Source organism: Gobio gobio (assembly GCF_949357685.1).
Source record: "Gobio gobio genome assembly, chromosome: 11".
Lineage (NCBI taxonomy): Eukaryota > Metazoa > Chordata > Actinopteri > Cypriniformes > Gobionidae > Gobio > Gobio gobio.
Window position 1 is genome coordinate 39076694 of NC_137104.1, and position 19806 is coordinate 39096499.

At 40.1% G+C, this 19806-nt stretch overlaps 2 protein-coding genes across 2 annotated transcripts in view; both read left to right on the top strand.

Annotated features, from left to right (window-relative positions):
• Positions 1–19806, top strand: part of LOC307133598 (craniofacial development protein 2-like) — a 1416430-nt gene that overhangs the window by 546541 nt on the left and 850083 nt on the right. The window lies entirely within an intron of this gene.
• Positions 1043–10694, top strand: dbpa (D site albumin promoter binding protein a). Its single transcript, XM_079829498.1, has 4 exons — positions 1043–2050; positions 4015–4482; positions 7153–7397; positions 10004–10694. The coding sequence occupies exons 1-4, from the start codon at positions 1861–1863 to the stop codon at positions 10217–10219; spliced, it is 1119 nt and encodes a 372-aa protein (XP_079685624.1). The 5' UTR covers positions 1043–1860; the 3' UTR covers positions 10220–10694.

Here is a 19806-nt window from a genome sequence, read left to right on the forward strand (position 1 = left end):
CATAACATTCCCCGTGGATGGAACCATCTTCGAATTTGTTTTGACTTTTAAACACGCAAAGGCAGATTCCATTTGATCTCTGCATCTGACAAGAGTTGCCTGCACTAATCCACAAAGATCTCACCAAGTCGTCTTTGCATGTTGTTGTACTCCCATCTCACGCGGCACTCACATGGGGAAAACTCTGGGAGGAGCGACTGACCTAGTTTTGTCCAATTGCATCTCGCGAAGGGCAGATACTGACCTACTTTAAGCCAATCGCGTGAAGGAGAGGCCGCCGGTAGGTAGCGTTCGCGCGTGCATGAGCCATGTGCTCGCTACGAGGTCTAGTGCTGGCCTTAAGGTACTGTGGAAATACATTTGTGTCGGCCAAACCGATATGCTCACGTTTTCGGATTATTCTGGCCAATGCAACTAGAAACAAGCGAGAGAATGAATGAATATGATAATGTCTACAAATAGCAGCGCTACCAAGAGTCATAGTTTGAATTTGCATGGAACAATATTACTGCAATTCAAATAGTTGCAAATGTCTTTTTTGATTCTTGCCATCTGTTTACTTTTGCAGGCACATTCTCACAAACAAATCTAGCTAAGGCAACTTTAATATTTAATATATAAAGAACAACGGCGTGACGCTCTTCTTTGTCAGTTACAAATGCAAAAAGTCCCGAATACACATTTTCTATGAATTATATGTCCGAATAAAGTCCTTTTAAGGTGGTTAACATTTTGTAATTGACTCGTACATGTATTCAATCGTGCCTTTGTCCTTCTGCTTGAATGTATGTACTATGTAGCCTCCCGTTCAAATTAATTCGATCTATGAAAATGTAACGGCGCAGAAGAGGTTTAGTGAAAAGCAGGGGTGGTCTGATATTAATATGTAAACCAGGACGCATCCTATAGGCCAGAGCGGCTCGTTTATCATATTGTGGGCGTTACAGTGAGGAGGTGTGTATAATGAATAATGAATAGCCCCGCCCCTCAGAGCCGTTCCCCCGTGAGAGGTGATGTCACGAGCGCTGCCCGTGTACGTTCCAGCTGACTCTTGCTACGATACCGAGCGCTCGCTTTACCGAGTGCCCGAAGAAAGAGAGAGAGAGAGAGAGAGAGAGCGAAAGAGAGAAAGAAAGAGGTTGCGGAGGTTAGCTACAAAAATAACGAGAGAGAGAGAGCAACAAAGAGGGTAGAGGAATAATAACAGCCATCAGTCTTAACCGTCATAGCTCACGTTTAATTGTTTATTATATTCTGAAGAGGGGAACCATCTTTTTATTTGCACACGGAGTTTTTCCAGCACTCTCGACTCGATTTAGTCCGATTTTATAGTTTACTCGCAGTTTCTTTCTGACTGTGTGGGATTGAATTGTATCTCTGCCTCCATGGACGCCCGTTTAATCCAACTCATTCGGTTTTTCGGGGAATATTTCTGTCCTGGCCGCGAGGAGCACCAGTCAAATGCGATGACACACGTCAACAAATGAGCGGCAATCCTAAGGGAAGGTTTATTGAACGCGAAACAAACATTGCAATATTATTTCAAAGGAGCCAGTGCGTTTGAAGAGGATGAAGTACATCTCCGGCATCTTTCTCACATGAGCGGTGGACCGTGCAGGACGTCAGTTCACTTCAGTTTTCTAATGGGAACGCATTGGGACTTTGAATGCGATTGTAAATGCTCATGAACTTCAATATACATCCTGATCAGGGCGCGAGGCGTTCGTTCAACTGCCAAACTCAGTTTTTACTGCATTTCTACTTTTGATTGAAACATTTGATTCAGCCAACCAGCCCAACTGTCCAGTCATCTGAAAAGTTATTAACTGGTTGAACCTGGACGAGGTGCTACACCGAGGAATGTCCAGGCCAATTTCTCAGCTATTGCCACCCGACCTTCCAGCAGGGACCAGTCCACAGCTCGGTCCTGCTAACCCTGCAGGCACCACCACCAATGGCCACCTGAATAATTCCATGGCCAGTCTGAAATCCCTTCTTCAGCTGCCTATCAAAGGGGACCAGAGAGGGAAAGACTGCTGTGAGATGAAAGGTGACTCTCTCACTATCTCATCCAACACTATTGCTGTTACAGCGTTTGCTCGTTTTTAAGATAATCTGTTACAAACGATATCGTTTTTGTTTAGAAAGAATTTGGGTGCAGTTAAATCACAAATAGAGAGCAGCAATGTAACTTTTGTTCCCTCCAAAGCTCTGGACTGATCTACCTCAGTTCTGTGCAACCAGCAAACAGCTTCTATTCTTTATTCAGTCGGGCCGTTTCCTCAACTGGATGAATAAATCGTTGACAAATGATATGAATTGACGGGTTCACTACAAATTAAAGAAATTAGGGGCCTCTCCCCTCTCTTAAAGGGATGTCTGAAGCTCCCATGGCTGCCATTAAAGGGATGCCATCCTAAAATGCATCGAAGTGTTGTTTTAATACGGATGTACACATTACTATTTGCTCAATTGCGCCCTCTTGTGGATAATCTATGCCACATCAGCGGTATGAGGTTAAAAGTAATCAGGAAGAGGAGGATAGATATACTGTGACAACTTAGTAAATGGTTTACTTCGTTCTTTCTCTAAATATGTGCTTGTTACTGGTAAATGTTCCAGTGTGATGATGATGATGCTTCCGCTGCTGTGCTTTGTTTGGCGCTGTTGAAAACTCCCACTCCCCACCGATGTCCTTTTTTCTCTTTTTATTTATTACCGTTTCCCTCTCGAACATTCCTCCACTTCCCATTTGTCAGGACACTGTTGTTGTAGAGTAAAACACGGCTTTTTTCCCAGCTATCACTATGCATATTCCCCAGCTCCATCTTCAAAAGCCCCAGTGTTGGAGATGACAGCTCAGCTCAGCTTCCCACTGAAGCACTCATGCAGCATTCTCATTTGCCAGCCAGACCCCCCCCCCCCCCCACCCCCCCAATCTCTCATCTCTCCATCTGAGCAACGGGCGAGAGAGAGAGAGAGAGAGAGACTTCCATCTTGGCCCCTGGCATTCCAGCCGTGTGTACATGGCATTGTGTGTTGCCAAACCCGTTGCAGCTGTGATGGTGCAGCAGTTTAAGGGTCAAGTACTCACATGAGTTTTGTTTAATCATTAAGCACACACTCACTGTATGGCCTTATGCATGGCCGCCATGTTTATTTGTGGACATTTTAAGGGATGCAGCGTTATTAAAATTGCGTCCATCACAATCATTCGATATGTTACGGTTAATAACCGATAAATGGACAATTGTATTCAGTTTTAACTATATAAATAAAAACAAATCACTATCTGTGAATTTAGGCAACACTATTATAATGTACAGCAAGATTTGCTAATGATTTGACATTTAACAGTGTTATTAAATTATTAGTGTTTTACATTTTAGGTGCGTTTTAGATGTTGGCAACGATTATATACATTTAAAACCAGAATATATAAGCATGTACGATTAAATATTCAAAGTTTTGGTTTGCTTTCAAGCTGAAATAAGTTAAAATATAAATATTAGATGAAAAACTTAAACTTTAAAACTTATTTACATCAATTTTCTTATTAGAAATGTCCCCTTGGCAATAAACTGAAATTTTGAGGTACTAAAATTGCTAAAACTAAAACAAAAATATGAGCTAAATATGAATAAAAAAAAACAAAAAACATAAAGACTAAAAAAATGACAAAGCACACATACAATTATTCAAAGCTAAACTAAAATCAAAATTAAAATAGAAAAGGTAGAAAAGATAACATTATTATAATAATTATTAATTTTAAAATCGCTAATGTCTGCTGATAACCAATATGGTACTCGTATATCAAAAATCCCTTGAAATTTTCATTATTTTACATAACTTACTGTATGAGCTCTATGCTATGGTAAATCAGAACGGGTTTGTGTGTGTGTGTGTGTGAGACTGTAATTTTGCAATTCTACTCTCCATTAAATATTTGCTAATTTATTTATGATTAAATAAAAAACGAAAACAGATTATTGTTCTTTTTGCCACTCTCAGACAAAGACAAACCTGTGGACTCTGATGAGGATTCGATGGGTGCAGCTGGGGGCATGAATGGTGGGAACGGTGGGAATGGTGGGAACGGTGGGAATAGCGGGAACGGCACCCTGCGTTCCACTAACCAGTCTGCCTTCCTTGGACCATTGCTATGGGAGCGCACGTTGCCGTGCGACGGCGGCCTGTTCCAGCTACAGTACATGGACCTGGAGGAGTTCTTGACGGAGAACGGGATGGGGTGCATGCCGTCGGGAAACACCTGCAGTACGGCCGCTCAGGTCCCTTCTCAAAGCACACAGTCGGCTGTACCCAGCCAGAGCTCCCAGTGCCCACCTTCTTCGTCTCCGCCCTGTTCTTCCTCCGCCTCCTCCATCTCTTCCCTCTCGTCGTCGTCTTCTTCATCGTCTTTACTGGGTCTGGACGTGCCGCAAGGCCCTGGACTGCTGGGAGGTCCGGAGTGTCTGCATGGTAAGAACGTTCATGAGTTCTTCATTAGGTTTTGATTAGGCCAACATAGCTTTAGTTTGCTAAATGGACTGAAATAGTTTCCAAATTGCATTTTTTTTTTTTTTGTGTCTGTCTCCTACACTTTTGTATTTTTGTGTGTTCATTGGTGTGAACAAGAGCAAGACAGTCTCAGCGATTCATGTAGACTGCAGTGATGCATGATGGGATGTCTGAAAGTGTTGGCCTCTGATGCCAAGGGCAATGCAGGCTTTGAAGCTTTAAGGGCACAGCTGTGTGTGTGTGTGTACTAGTGCATGTAGAGTGGAAATGTTTCTTTACAGCATAATCATCAGAGCAGATAATAATATTTCGGGAAGCACCAAATTTAGCTTTACCAAACAAAAGAAATCCTTCCTAACTAGCAATATGTCATTAGTGACTGCACATAGTACTACTTATAAGTGCAATACTTCCACTATGTGTGTAGTTTTTTTGTGTGACCGTGTTAAATTGAGACTGATATAAATTAGTGGGCAATATTCAGCACTGTATTAACTAAAATATTCATTTGAATTTTCAAAATGCTGCACAGAAAGAGAGAGAGAGAGGACCGCTGGAGATGGTGGGTGCATTTCTCTTGCATGTTTTTAAAATCTCTCTCTCTCTCTTTCTCTCTCACTCCCCCTCCCTCCCGCTCCCTCACACGTTGAGGACATGTGCAGTCGACTTGTCACGTGCCGATGCAGAGAGCAATGGAGAGAGAGACAGAGGGAAAAGAACGGATAGGGAAGGAGAAGGAGGGACGAGAGAAATAGAAAGAGAAAGCTAAAATGATAGATATACAGTCAAGCCAAAATGATTCAGACACCAGATGTAATGTTTTACTAGTGGGTGCAGGACAATATAATTCATTTATGTAAGTGAGGAGAGCAAAATAAAGTTAACTGTGACATATTATAACCAAAACATTTTCGTACAGTGGACTACCAGTAAAATTGATAAAAACGTGGGACCAAAATTATTCAGACACTTTGACCTGACCATATTTTGCGTAAGTGTTTTTATCTTTAATTGCTAATGGGACCTTTTACGCCACAGACTGAACAAAATGAAGCATTGCTTGACCGAAATTGGTACTATCTAATTAATTTAACAGATGACAGCTGATTGGTTGATTGTATCCATTACATACTTTCTATCAAAGTTATCTGACATTATCAAGATGAGTTCTCGTCATATTTTATTACCATTTTCTAAACTATAGTGAATAAACCGTGATAATGTGAGAAAATGTTGGAGGTGTCTGAATAAATTTGGCTCGACTGTAATTTTTTGAAGAGATATGTATGCATATGCCTGGTATCAGTTTTTTCATCATTGCAAAACACATTTTTTGATTGGAATTGGATGTCCCAAACATATCAAGTTGTGTGTACTGTGTACGGATATGTGTGGCTCGCATGACCTGTTTATAGTTGTATCTTAGATATATAGATAGAATAATCGATAAACAGAAAGAGAAAGATAAACGGCATTGGGGATGCATTTGTATAGATAGATAATATATAGCTAGATAGACGGGCTTGCCTTTGTATGGCAGTATAAACATTGAAAGTCATTGTGTGTTTGTATAGCGTGTACTATGTGAATTGTGCACACAGCTGTGTCTCTTGTTTATGTCTCCTCCCGCATAGAAAGGAAGAGGCCCGAAGGACAGCTGGTCTTGTGCAGGCCCATGGGAAAAAACACTTTTTTCCTCCCTTGCTAGATTTGAGATAGACAAGGATTAGTACAGGAACTGGACAATACGTCGGTTTGGTGGGAGGGGAGCTCGCTTTATGCAACATTCTTCCTATATCACTTTGTGTTGTTCTTTGTGTGTTGTCTTAATGAAAGAAAAACAAATCTTTGGCAGGCCTCCTGAGTGCTCAGGCTTAGAAGCTCATTATTAAATTACAAAGAATTTGATTATGTTTACATGAGCAAATTGGGCTTTCAAGAGCTGTTTTAAGTCTGAAGCTGGATTGTTCTGTTGTTGCAATAAACAGAATTATCTTATTTCAACATTTACAGGAGATGATTAAAGGTGCATACAACAGTAAATGTCACATGTACATAATTACCTCCTAATTATTTGCGTGTATCCTAAATGCATTATATCTGTGTAAGAAAGCACTCAGGAACAATTTAAAGCAACGGCTGCCTTATAGCGAATGTATCTTAATTAACGTCAAGTGCTCGCCTTCCAATCGCAGTGCTATCAGCTGCTCTAAAAGCATATTTCAAACTATAAAAGAGGAAGAATATATTGGACGCAAGCAATATAAAGTGCTGTCACTGGAAAACGAGGCCGAATGAATTCAAACGATCTCGACCATGAACAAAATGTGAGCTTTTTCAGGGTCCATTTTATGATGTTTCTTTGAATGTTTATAACATGAATTGAAACTGCAGGTTGCCTTGTCGACCTTGCCTGCCAGCTGCTGAAATTGGCAAGCGTCCACATTGGCTTTTGGTGCACCCTTGTGGCCAAAACACGCCACTGCAGCTAGTCAGGGAACATACACATCTATTGTTCATAATCCTCTTTGCTTTTAGCCCAGACGCGTGGTGTTTTCATCTGTCTGGTAACTTGTGGCCTGCGACATGTGAGAGACTATTTTCTCCTTACGCTTCCCTCTTTCTCAACAGGGGCTCAAACTGTACCACCTGACCCTTCTCCGAGCCCCTCATGCCCACCTCCGCCGGTGGTGCCACCCACCAACGCGGCTGACGTCATGGTGAACTTTGATCCTGACCCCGCTGACCTCGCCCTGTCCAGTGTGCCAGGTCAGGAGGCGTTTGACCCGCGCAGGCATCGCTTCACAGAGGATGAGCTGAAGCCTCAGCCCATGATCAAGAAGGCCCGCAAGATGCTGGTGCCAGATGAACAGAAGGTACTACATTGCGTTTCATTTTAGAGATGAAAATACATCCATGAATAATCAATGAGAATTATTATAGAGTATATCTTATATTATAGTTTTAATTAGCATAATAGAGTCCATCTTATAAAAATATCAACTGTATTGAGGTTTTCTAAAATGTTATTAAATTAAAGGAATAGTTCACCCAATTATGAAAATTATCCCATTTACTCATCCTAGGCGAATATGACTTTCTTCTTTCAGCTGAACACAATCGGAGTTGTATTAAATATTATCCTGGCTCTTCCCAGCTTTGTAATGGCATTGAATAGTGCCAGGGTTTTTGAAGCTCCAAAAAGAGCATCCATCCATCATAAAAGTAATCCATACTCCAGTGGGTTAATAGATGCCTTCTGAAGTGAAGCGATGGGGCTTTGTAAGAAAAACATCCATATTTAAAACTTTATAAACTATAATCACTGGCTTCCGGCAACGGCCGTACACACATTCACGAGAGAGCCGAGCTCCGGCAGAAGGGTAACCTCAGACCGAATGCATGAGGTAGGACGTAGCTCCTCTTCTCTTATATCGAAATTTTTAGACATTTTTCTTTAAGGCCCCTGTTTACACTAGTGTGTTTTCTTTTAAAAAGCATAACTTTTGCTACGGTTACGCCTGTCGTCTACACTACTCTGCCGTTTTCGAACCTTAAAAACAGTGACTTTCGAAAACGCTGCAGACCCTGTTTTAGTTTGAAAACTCTGGGGTCGCGTTTCAGTGTAAACAGACCAAAACGGAGACTTTTGAAAACACATTACGCTACCTGAATACAACAATAAAAGACCAGGGCTGTGTTTCCCAAAAGCATTGTACACCTAAAGCCGCGTTTCCACCGCAGGAACTTTCCCCAGGAACTAGGAACTTTGGGGTGGTACTCGGTGTGTTTCAACCGCGGGAACCAGGGTCTAAATGAAGTTCTGGGTAAATATTTCCCCCTCCAAACGGCCCTGCTCGTGAGGTAGTACTTTTTCAAAGTTCAGGAACTTTCGAGGGTGGGACTGGGGTGGTGCTGAACATGCTGATTGGTTGAGCTCACGCAGCATTTTATTTCAACCGTCATTTTTAAAAGTCTTGTGAGGTTCGTTCTGCGTTCAGTAAATATCAGTCTTGCTCTTTCTGTCCGATGGCGCGCGTTCGTCTCAGCAATCGCACGGTCAATGTCCGTAATAGCTGATAATAACATACGTTGTCTTATTTTAAATCTAGGTTTACGAGCTTTCAGAATACGCTTTAGTATCAGTGCTCGTCTCTTTTCCGCCATTTTGTTAATTATATCTTTAGTAAACCAATGCATAACTAACAAAAGCAGCGCTGCTTGCATCTCCTCCATACTTGTTATTGTCCCAGACAGTATCGCACAAAAAATGATTACTGTCCGTCACTGACTGGGAGGAGCAGTCGCACGCAGTCCCACGTCTCTGGACTAATTTTCCTAATCTTCACGGTACTTTAGACCGCAGTGGAAACACAGACAGTAGCAGATCTGGGGGGAAAAAGTTCCTGTAAAAAAAGTTCCTGGTACAAATTGTTCCGGGTATTTTCGGTGGAAACGGGGCTTAAGTTGATTGTAGAGACCTTTTGGGAAATGCAGCGCTGAGTCGTCTCTCTCAACGGTTCTGTAACATACCAGCCTTGACGACCGTGTAAACAATAACACAGAGACGGAACTGCATGCTTTGCTGACTTTGTGGTCCTTTTGAGCATTCGCTGCGCAGTTAAACACTGTATTTTATAATACTGCAGCTGACTTCATGCGCAAGAGGCAATTATTTACGCACACTTGTACGTGCATACCATGTGTGGGTCATGTGTCATGCGTTTTCGGGTATGTAGTGCAGACGAAGAATGTTTCTGAAACGCAGTGGAAACACCAGTATAAACAAGGATCATTTTCATTTTAAAATGCTGTTTTAAAAAGAAAATGCACTAATGTAAACGGGGCCTAAATCTTCCTATTTTAGACTTCTAATTCGTGACGGGTGTTTTGTTTTGCTCTATCCTCTGCGCTTCTGCGTTCGTCAGTTCTCACCTAAGCTTGCGCTACTCCTACGTCATACGCCGGGTCTCTCTTGTGAACGCCGGAAGCCAGTGATTTGTAGTTTATAAAGTTTTAAATATGGATATTTCTCTTACAAACCCCATCGCTTCACTTCAGATGGCATTTATTAACCCATTGGAGTCGTATGGATTATTTTTATGATGGATGGATGCGCTTTTTGGGGCTTAAAAAACGCGGGAAGCTGGGAAGAACCAGGATATTATTTAATGTGTTCGGCTGCAAAGAAGAAAGTCATTTACACCTAGGATTGCTTGAGGGTGAGCAAATTATGGGATCATTTTAATTTTTGGGTGAACTATTCATTTTTGTAAAGATTTACTTAAAGTGAGCGTTAAATGACGGTATAGCTAATCGAAATGTAAAAAGAACTGGTGTAAATGAGCATGCACAATTAAATATCCAATATCAACTGATACAGATCATTAAAAAAAAACTGTAATATTGTCGCAAAACCAATATAATATGTAATGCAACTGTAATTGTGATCTGACCTATTTCCCCTTTTTCACCCTCAAAGGACGACAAGTACTGGAGCCGGCGCTACAAGAACAATGAAGCAGCGAAACGTTCTCGCGACGCCCGCCGGCTGAAAGAGAACCAGATTTCAGTTCGAGCGGCATTCTTGGAACGGGAGAACGCTGCCCTTCGACAAGAGGTCGCCGACATGCGGAAAGAGCTAGGCCGTTGTCGCAACATCATCAACAAATACGAGAACCGCCACGGAGACTTATGAAAAGGAAGAACGGAAGGAAGGAAGAGAAAGACAATTACTGCTTTTGAAATAGCGTTTCAAGGGCTGTTCAACTCATCCTGAAATGGCATTTTCTCATAGCGATTGCTTCAAATAAGCACTTAGATACTGTTCACAAATTTCTTTTCGTACGTGCAGGGATCTGTTGAATTTGCTGGGGTGGCACTTAATTGAATCAAATACTTGAAAAACGTGGTTCAAAGTTGAACAGCCCCAGCTCGAGGGATGTGCACAAGGTCTACATGTAAGCACAAAAGCATCGGCTCTTCTCCCACGATACCACCCCAAACTTTGACTGTGGATGTGCAATCCAATCTCTCATAAATACTCACGGATCATAAAGGCAGATCATTTATAATGTCACGTAGCCCTTGTGAACATCCTCTTTCTATACAGGATGATTTTCTCAGAGAGAGAATTGTACAGGAGGTGGTAGATACGTCATTTTTTCTATGACAAAAAAAACATTGTATATTTTTGAACTGTTAGGGTCAGCTATAATAGAGTAGATGAAGAGGCGGAGGAGGGAACGCGGATGGCAGCGAGAGCGAGAAAGATTTTGACATAGGAAAACTGTATATTTTTATACTTGCAGAAGCAGGCAGGCGATGAGATTTTGGAAATAATCTTTTTTGTATATTTTATATATGGGTGGGAGGGTTCGGGGAGCTGGACTGAAAGAGGGCTATATGAAGAAAAAGTCAGGAACGTTATCAGCAAATGATATATTTTTAACATCAGGAGCAGCCAGGCAGGTCAGGAAGAACAAGACTTAAGGGACGAACGAAAAGAAACGGAGGAAAACTGTATAGTTGAATTGTTTTTCCATCATGGGTTTGTTCAAGCACTTGTTTTGGTATCTTTGATTCCTTTTCTTAAAATTCAGTGTGTGTGTTTGTTTTATCCTGAGGTGAGAGAGAGACAGAGAAAGAGAGAGAGAATGTCTGGGGAGTCTTAAAATGTGTTGAAGATTTTTTTCCTGTATATATTTAAATGTTAAAGCAAATACGTCCACATGCGCACACACACACACTCTCTTTGACACAAACTGGGCGTGGGTTGTCATGGCCAGTACAATATATATATATATACAGTATGCACAAACAGACTCTTTGAAGACATGAACCACAGAACTGTTAAACGCAGCAATATTGTTTCTCTCTCTTTCTCTCTTCCTCGAGCTTTTGACGTTGTGATCGGTGCTGGTTTGGCATTTCTCACCCAGGTCAGCGAGTGAGTTGCATGCTGGCGCATGCATATTTTTTCTGGTGCAGGAAAAAAACACTTTGTGTTTACGACCGTCATTTTATATGGTGCTCACCCAGTCTCTTGACCCAAACGCACATAACCCAACAGTTATAACCTGTTTGCCTATAACCTTTGCTCTCTTATGATTTCTTATGATTATTGATCATTGTATGAGGAATCGTATATATATATATAGACCTACACAAGTATATCTATACATCTCCTCCAAATTAACCCCACATCCCCCAAAAAAGACATGCACCCTAATACTACTGTACCATACAAAGTACAATATTATATTATATATTAAATATTAAACTATTCTCTCACTAGATATATGTGTGTACATGAGTATATGCTTGAATATGTGACTATAGATGTAATTTGCATAACTTGAATATATAAATGTAGTATCTTTCCGATAAAAAAGACAGATCTGATTTCTTATCAGTTTTCTCAGGTGTCTGGGATGACTATAAAAAAACGCGCCATGCTGATCAGCGAAACTGTGGCTTTTTTTGCTTGATTGTTGTCCAATTTTTTGGAGCCAGCTTATGGTGGCTGTATAATTCCACAGGAATGAATAGTGCACTACCAACTCTTTTTGGAGGAAGATTCTGTTAGAAAAATGCAAAGGAAAAACAAAACAAAAAAAACAGTGCTGGATATATAACTTTATTACATTGATGATAGGAATTAAATGTCTTTTCCTTTTGAACCTTGTTGTTCTATTATTACGATTGCTTGCATTATCATTGCTGTTGTTATGATTATGATTCTCACCGTTCTTTTCATTGTTTTCTTGCGACAACTTACTTTTCAGAGGAAATGTGTTGCTCTCTTACCTCCCTTGTAACTGCAAGACCATCTTGAATTACTCAGTCGAGCCTGTTCACTGTTGGAACCGTCCACCGAGACTGTGCAAGGCCTCAAGTGCAATGGGGGGTCCGTAATCTTGTCCTCGTGTGTATGAATTTGATATAACCTGAAACAAACAAATCGTAGACTGACTGTTCCTTTCTCTTGACAGAACTTCTTCTACCACTTTTGACTCTTTTTTGATGCCGTGTCAAAAACGTACAGTTTGTTAAAAAGAAGCTTAAAGCAAGTGAAGGTTGGAACCTTAAAGAGCTTAATAACTTTTGACAGTGCTATTTTTCTATGTAACTGTGTGCACATACACTTTCTTGGGCATTGGTAGCCCGTCGTCACTTTTGCGGTGACGGCGCGCTGCTAAATGTTATTGCGGGTATTGTATTCATCATTTTATCCTTTTCCACATGTGGATTATGAACAGCTCCCTGTTTGTGACTGTTATGAACTATGAATCCCATGAGTACACCACTACCAAACATCACTTGGTAATGTCTACTGTTCCTGCCTATGGGGATGCTGGGAAATGTGGTCTGGCTTTTTTTTCTCCCTTAAACACCAATAAATAATTAGCCCTATTCACTGACAATGAATCCCTTGTGCTGTAAATGCCAATTAACATCAGAATTGATGGTTGAAAGCAAAGTCATTTGTAAATAGGCCATTTTGAATGAATGTCTTGGAATCTGATCAGAGGCGGACATTTTTTTTATTTTTATAAACCAATGGTTGACAGACCAGAACAAGTATGCCAAACTCTGACTCAATCAATGAATGATCATAGAAGTGAAATAGCAGCTCAGCCCTTGCTTGTGCATTTTGTTTACTCTGTGCTATTGTCAGTCTCTAGGCTAACCGAATAAAGGTTAACAGCAGCTGTCACGCACCCTTTCAGCCAACTATCCAAACCAGTTTCAGGCATGCAAAAGGCTCTTTTAGCCTGCTTGAATGCCATCTGTTTGGCCTTGCGCATTGAAAGCTCGCGTCAACGTCTTCTCATAGATGTATCCTAAGACCGTAGGTGAAGATTTGAAACTGTTCCGATCCAAAAGACCTCAAAAGGTCTTCATAAAATACGAAACTCAAATATAGCATCCATTCACCCAAGTGGCCTTCGCCATGACTGCGGTTGAAAAGCTTCACTTTACTGAAAAGCCTCACATTGACTATGTCTAGTTTCGTTTTAGTTAGGGTGGAAAAAGGATGTCTGTATGTGTGTCTAGCCTTGGCATCGGATGGTCGAGTCAAATCAAGGTTTATTGTTCTGCTGCAGTGCGCTCATTTAACATGAGGCAATCAACATTAAACAGCTAATGGAAATAGAAAAAGTGGGCAACAATAAATAGGACATTAATATGAAATGTAGTGCTCAGTATAGTGCATTATTGCAGTGTTGAATGGAGAATTATTACACTGAGGTTGGTACTGTAATTTCATACGCATGCATCCCTTTCTTTTCAGGTAGGAGGTTGGGGGAGGTGGTGAGTCAGTGCTATTGAGCATCATGATGGTTTGAGGTGAAAAAAAGCTTCCGTTGGATAGTCGGATAGATCTGGTGGTTGGAGTGTTTAGGTAGCTAACATTAGATGATTAAAAATAGTAGCTCACGTTGGTCTGCTAAGGGGCGGTAGTGGTCAGCTTGTGCTGTATTCGCTAGAAGGCTGGGGGCTACAGTTGTCAGCTGATTATATGTGCAGAGGGTTTTGAAGGCCCTGGGGGCTCAAGGTCCATAATCCAGGCCTGGCCGTACAATCTTCATAAATTCAGCCTACCTGTAGATGGTGGTGAAGATTAGGCCTTGTTTTGATGTTTTGAAGTGTCTTATGGAGAAAAGATGTAGGTGGCTCTTTTCCATTAATAAGGAGGTGTTTGAGTCATATTGTATGTTCCTTTATGATATGAGATCACAAGAAGTTAACGCTGTTAACCATATTATAGGGATAGTTCACCTAAAAGATATTCACATATTCAGTGCGTCCCAATTCACATAGCCTACTTATGCACTTTTCCGAAATCGCACTCTCATGAGTAGGTGCTTATTTTAAATTAGTAATTACTTCACAGCCACTAAAAAGTATGTTGTAGGTAGATATAAATGTGTGTAGTATGAATGTAATCTGGACATACATTCACCATGTTGTCATTAGCATGCGACCTACCAGTGTCAGTTACATCGCTTCACTGCCATTCACAAACATAGTAGGAAAGTATGCGATTTTCGGAGCTTTAATTACGTAGCTAACTCTGATGCTGAATGACAAAATAACCATATACAATTCATACTCTACATGGTTGAGTACATAGTGCATAAGTACATAGTATGCAATTCCGCGTTCCAGGCGTTTTTCCAACCTTCTACCTGTGAAAGTGCACTGGAACGGCAGTCAAAACCCGTGACTTCCCACCCGTGAACTCGTACTAGATCGATGATGTACTCCCAGCAACGCGCTCTGACGTCACATATCCCGCGAAACAACAATGGCAGCCTCAACGGTTCGTGTAAAATAAAAGGTATAAGTAACAGCTTATCTTGCCTTATGTGCCGTTTTTCTCTCCGTTTCCCCCAAATAAACAAGGAGTAAGCACCTTTGGCATAGAAATGATTGTAAATAAGCATAAGCCCCGTATGGTCCGCCAGCTTTGTTTACATAGCTACCACAATTCCATGCTCAGGCAGTTTGCCATGACTTTGCCTGGAACTACAAAGTCCTGAGTCGTGGTCTGAAGTCGTAAAGTTAACTTACATGCTCAAAAACCTGCCTGGAACGCAGCACAGGTGCATAGTGTGTAGTGTGTCATTTGGGACACAACTTCTGTCATCATTTACTCACTCTCACGTCCAGTCTAGGCATAGACAATTAACGTTAAGAGGTTGCCACTTATGCCAGGGCGCCACCAACTGCTAATGAGTGCCTCAACAGGCTGTCATTTTTGTTAACATAAGCACAATTCAATTTTAGCAAAAGCTAGCATGTGCTAAGTATATTTAAGCAGCTTTAAAAAAAATATTGGAAAACATATCGGAAATGTCATTAAAGCATTTGTTTCATTCACATAATTATAGTGCAAGGTTTGCTAAAGTCATATAAAAGGCATTAATATGTGATATTTTTGATTTCATTAATTAAATTTACTTAGAATGTTATTCTGTTAATATTACTAAATAATTTAATATATCTACTTGTAGTTGGGCTAATTTAAGTAGGCTACTGTTGCATTAGGTTCACTATGTGAGTCATTCCACGAAACCTTGAGTCCCTCTGACCTTTTTAAGTGCATTTTATCTATTGGGTCACCAAAATCTATTTTTAAAATCTTTTTGTATAAATAGAAATGTCTCCTTTAATAAAGTTTAAAAAACATGACATCAATTTTATCTTTATATTATAAATTATCTTGTTTTTTCAGTTGACACCACCTATTTTGTCATGTCCCTCATGGCCTTCTATGAAAGTGTACTTGGGATATGAATAATAAAATTAGAAAAAAGTCCATACATTTTGCCATTTCCATAAATATCTATCTTAGCTTTTTAGCTGGTAATGTTTTTTTTCTAAGCAAATATATGATTATTCATTAAAATAACATTATTTAGTTCCGTACCTCAGTAACCCCTCAACCCCGTTACACACATCATTCTCCCCCCATAAAAATAATGAACTGATCCTTACGTGACATCAACAACTTGAAGTGACATCATAGAAGTCTTCTGAACAACATTGTGTGCAGACACAGGTAAGTTACCACCTTCTCTTATAATTATAACTTATTTATATTGTGATATTGTGGTTGTCAAGCTTAACGACTCAACCCCGTTACATCAAATAAAGATAGAAAACTATTACTTGTGAAAATGAACTTTGTTAATTTAACAATATACATGATTTCTTAATATCATGCATGCCATGTGCTCTCCTGTTATTCACCACATGAAGAGCAGTGGCCATTTTGAGCAAAAAATCACAACCCCGTCACACTCAACCCCGTTACTTCTTCGATCATAACGGGGTTGTGAGATTGTGATGGGGTTGTGTTTTTAACACTTTGGTTCTGAAGTTATCCAGTAATTTAAATGAATTATTATATTTGATCAAAAGTCTTTTACCACATGCATATGTTGAATGTAGTAATGTCAATGTTAAAGCTGTGTGTGTGTGTGTGTTTGTGTGTGTGTTCTGCCTAGATTTTCACATCTCAGTGTTAAGTAAATTGCTCTGAAAGAATGTTTGATTTAATGATTTAAACATCTACAGACATCTATGAGTCTGAGATGGCACCGACAACAGCAGCAGAAAGGCAGAGGCAGTATCGTGCACGCCTAAATGCTGATCCTGAAAAAAGGGAGAAATACCTGAAGAATGAACGCCAGAGATGGAGAAAAAATTTAGAGACAGGGAAAAAGAAAGGAATCAATGAGATGAGTGAAAGACAACAGCGGTTGAAGCGTATAAGTGGAGAGAAGCTTACAAAAGAAGCAAGGAGAGAAGAGAAGCACTGAAGAACTTAACCACTCCTCCACAAAGTCCAGATCATGCCCCAAGACAGTATCCACAGCCAGAATCTTCAAGGTAGAGCATAATGAGCGGTTAAGAGTTTTATAAAATGACTAGGCTGAGTGATAGAAAGTTTTAGAAAATTAAACGTGTAGTTAAAGGTGCAGTGTGTAAAGTTTAGCGGCATCTAGTGGTGAGGTTGTGAATTGCAACAGCACACTGCTCACCCCTCCCTTTCGTAACTTTTTTTGTTCAAAATTAATATAATTTAAACAATACATCAGTCAATACATCATCAATCCTTCTTCCAAAACATGTTTTTGTCTTAACCTGATTCACTAAGCCTATTATAAGTGTTTATATTTTAGACCTGACAGGATGGTTTTCACAGGAAATTGTGTATATTCGTCATATCCGTAAAAATAGAAAAGTTGCTGTATGGTGTGGGAGTGGCATAGTTAGTTTTCACAACAAGCAAGAAAGGTTGACAGGGAGCACGCTAAACCTCTAGGGAATCACCTGTTTTAAACAAACGCCAAAGAGAGGAGAGTCTGCTGGCAAAAAGTGAATGTGACAGAGCTCATAATAAAACGAGAATCAACATTGGCTTGGCTTTACGTGACGAGAACTGAGGGATTTGAAATGGTGTAAAAGTGATTTGGAGATGCTGTTTTTATTACTCAACAGGTGAGTAAGGTGTTCTATTGAACAGATACATTGCCATAGCTATCTAACAGAGTTCATTCTATCTATTGTAAATGGTCATTTCATTAGGCCTATAGTTGTAGCACTTCAAAGGGCTTTAAACGATACCAAATGACACCAGACGATGAATAAGGGTCTTATCTAGCGAAACGACCAGTTTCTGCAAGAAACCGAGCAGTATTTATGCTATTATTTTACCTCTTAACAGAGGAACGCGATCGTCTCTGAGCTCCGCCATCACTTCCGGAGAGTGAGGTCAAATTCGATCGTGGTTATAGAAATATTGATAGTAGATGCCTCATTCTACTGATCCATGCAGTCGCTAATGATCTAATTTGACCTCACTCTCCGGAAGTAATGGCGGAGCTCAGAGACGATCGCGTTCCTCTGTTAAGAGGTAAAATAATAGCATAAATACTGCCCGGTTTCTCGCAGAAACTGAACGTTTCGCTAGATAAGACCCTTATTCATCGTCTGGTGTCATTTGGTATCGTTTAAAGCCCTTTGAAGCAGCACTGAAACTGTCATTTGGACCTTGAACCATTTGCAGCCCATTGAAGTGCATTATATGGAGAAAAACCCTGGACTGTTTTCATCCAAAACCTTAATTTCTTTTCGACTGCAGAAAGAAAGACATGGACATCTTGGATGACATGGGGGTGAGTAAATTATCAGTAAAAGTTTATTTAAAAGTGAACTAATCCTTTAAGCCTACAGTAGTGAATGTTTTATGAGCAGTAGGATAGTCTCTCTCTCTCTCTCTCTCTCTCTCTCTCTCTCTCTCTCTCTCTCTCTCTCTCTCTCTCTCTCTCTCTCTCTCTTTATTTATGAGAAAGAATCATATTAATCCGCACAGTCACGCAGAGCCGACACACAACCACAACAATGATCTTCCGCAAAATGCATGCAGCTTTGTCTTTTAACCACTAGAGGGCCAAAAGTTAAAAATGGTACCTTTTAATAAAAGTGAAATACAATACTATTAAATAAATAATACTCGTGTAATACTCTTCATTTAATTATAAACAATGTCAATTTATTTTTTCATTTAATACATTGCGTGTCTAGAGATTTGCGTTATTTAAAAGCACACTAAAATAATTTTGAAGGAGAGAATAAGGATTGTTTTTTTTATTAGTAATCGAGCAATGAGTGGTTGGGAAATATAAATGATGCGTAGCAGAAAACGTGGAGGGAAGCGCTTTTGAGTACCAACATTTTTGGGGACAGGGACACGTTTACTTACTGGAGTAGGATTTTGCCAATTTACACATTCTAACGATTTTAAACTCGGAAGAAGAGGTGAAAATATGGACTTGCGTTCTGTTATCTGTGCGCACAAGCGCGCACATACAGAGAGAGAGACATTATTTTTTGACATAATTTTGTGTGTACAGTACATAACAAAATTATGTCAAAATACCCGTTTCTGCAAATATTTCTCGGTTTTGTGATAAGCCAGTTGAGAACGAAACCAGATGACAGCAGCCTAATATTCCTGCTGTTGTCTGTCATTAATGTAAAAAATATATATATATATATATATATATATATATATATATATATATATATACAGCTTTAACAAAGATGAACCTATATTTAATTTCTACAATGAACAAATTGTTTTTTTTTTACATTTAGGCCTAACAATTCATTTCTGTACCTGAATAGCCTAATACTGTTAGACTTTAGCCCCATTTCCACCAAAATTACCCGTAACAATTTGTCCCAGGAACTCTTTTTTTCCCCCAGACCTGTTGCTGTCTGCGTTTCCATCGCAGTCTAAAGTACCGTGAAGTTTGGTCTGGTGACGTAGGACTGTTTGCGACTTTCCAGAGCCCACTGGATTTCGTCCTCCGCAAATAAACTTAATAAAGCCTAAACCTGATCGTCTGTCCATCGGTTGTATTTTTTAAACTCCATTGTTGATTCGAATAGCAAGCAACTCTTACTGCATGCACCCCAACAGACTTTTAGGTTGAAATAAAATGCTGCGTGAGCTCAACTAATCAGCATGTTCAGCACACAAGTCCCACCCCCGAAAGTTCCTGAACTTTGAAAAAGTACTACCTCGCAAGCAGGACCATCTTGAGGGGGAAATCTTTAGCCGGAACTTTATTTAGACCCCGGTTCCTGCGGTCGAAGCACACCGAGTACCACCCCAAAGTCCCTAGTTCCTGGGGTAAGTTCCCGCGGTGGAAATGTGGCATTTGTAACTTTATTACATAGTATTCATTTGTGTATTTGTTC

Bases quoted from the DNA above. Each gene is read 5' to 3' on its own strand.
- dbpa (XM_079829498.1), top strand. From the start codon at position 1,861: ATGTCCAGGCCAATTTCTCAGCTATTGCCACCCGACCTTCCAGCAGGG. The intron at 2,051-4,014 runs GTGACTCTCTCA...TGCCACTCTCAG, and splicing joins AGACTGCTGTGAGATGAAAG to ACAAAGACAAACCTGTGGAC. The intron at 4,483-7,152 runs GTAAGAACGTTC...CTTTCTCAACAG, and splicing joins AGGTCCGGAGTGTCTGCATG to GGGCTCAAACTGTACCACCT.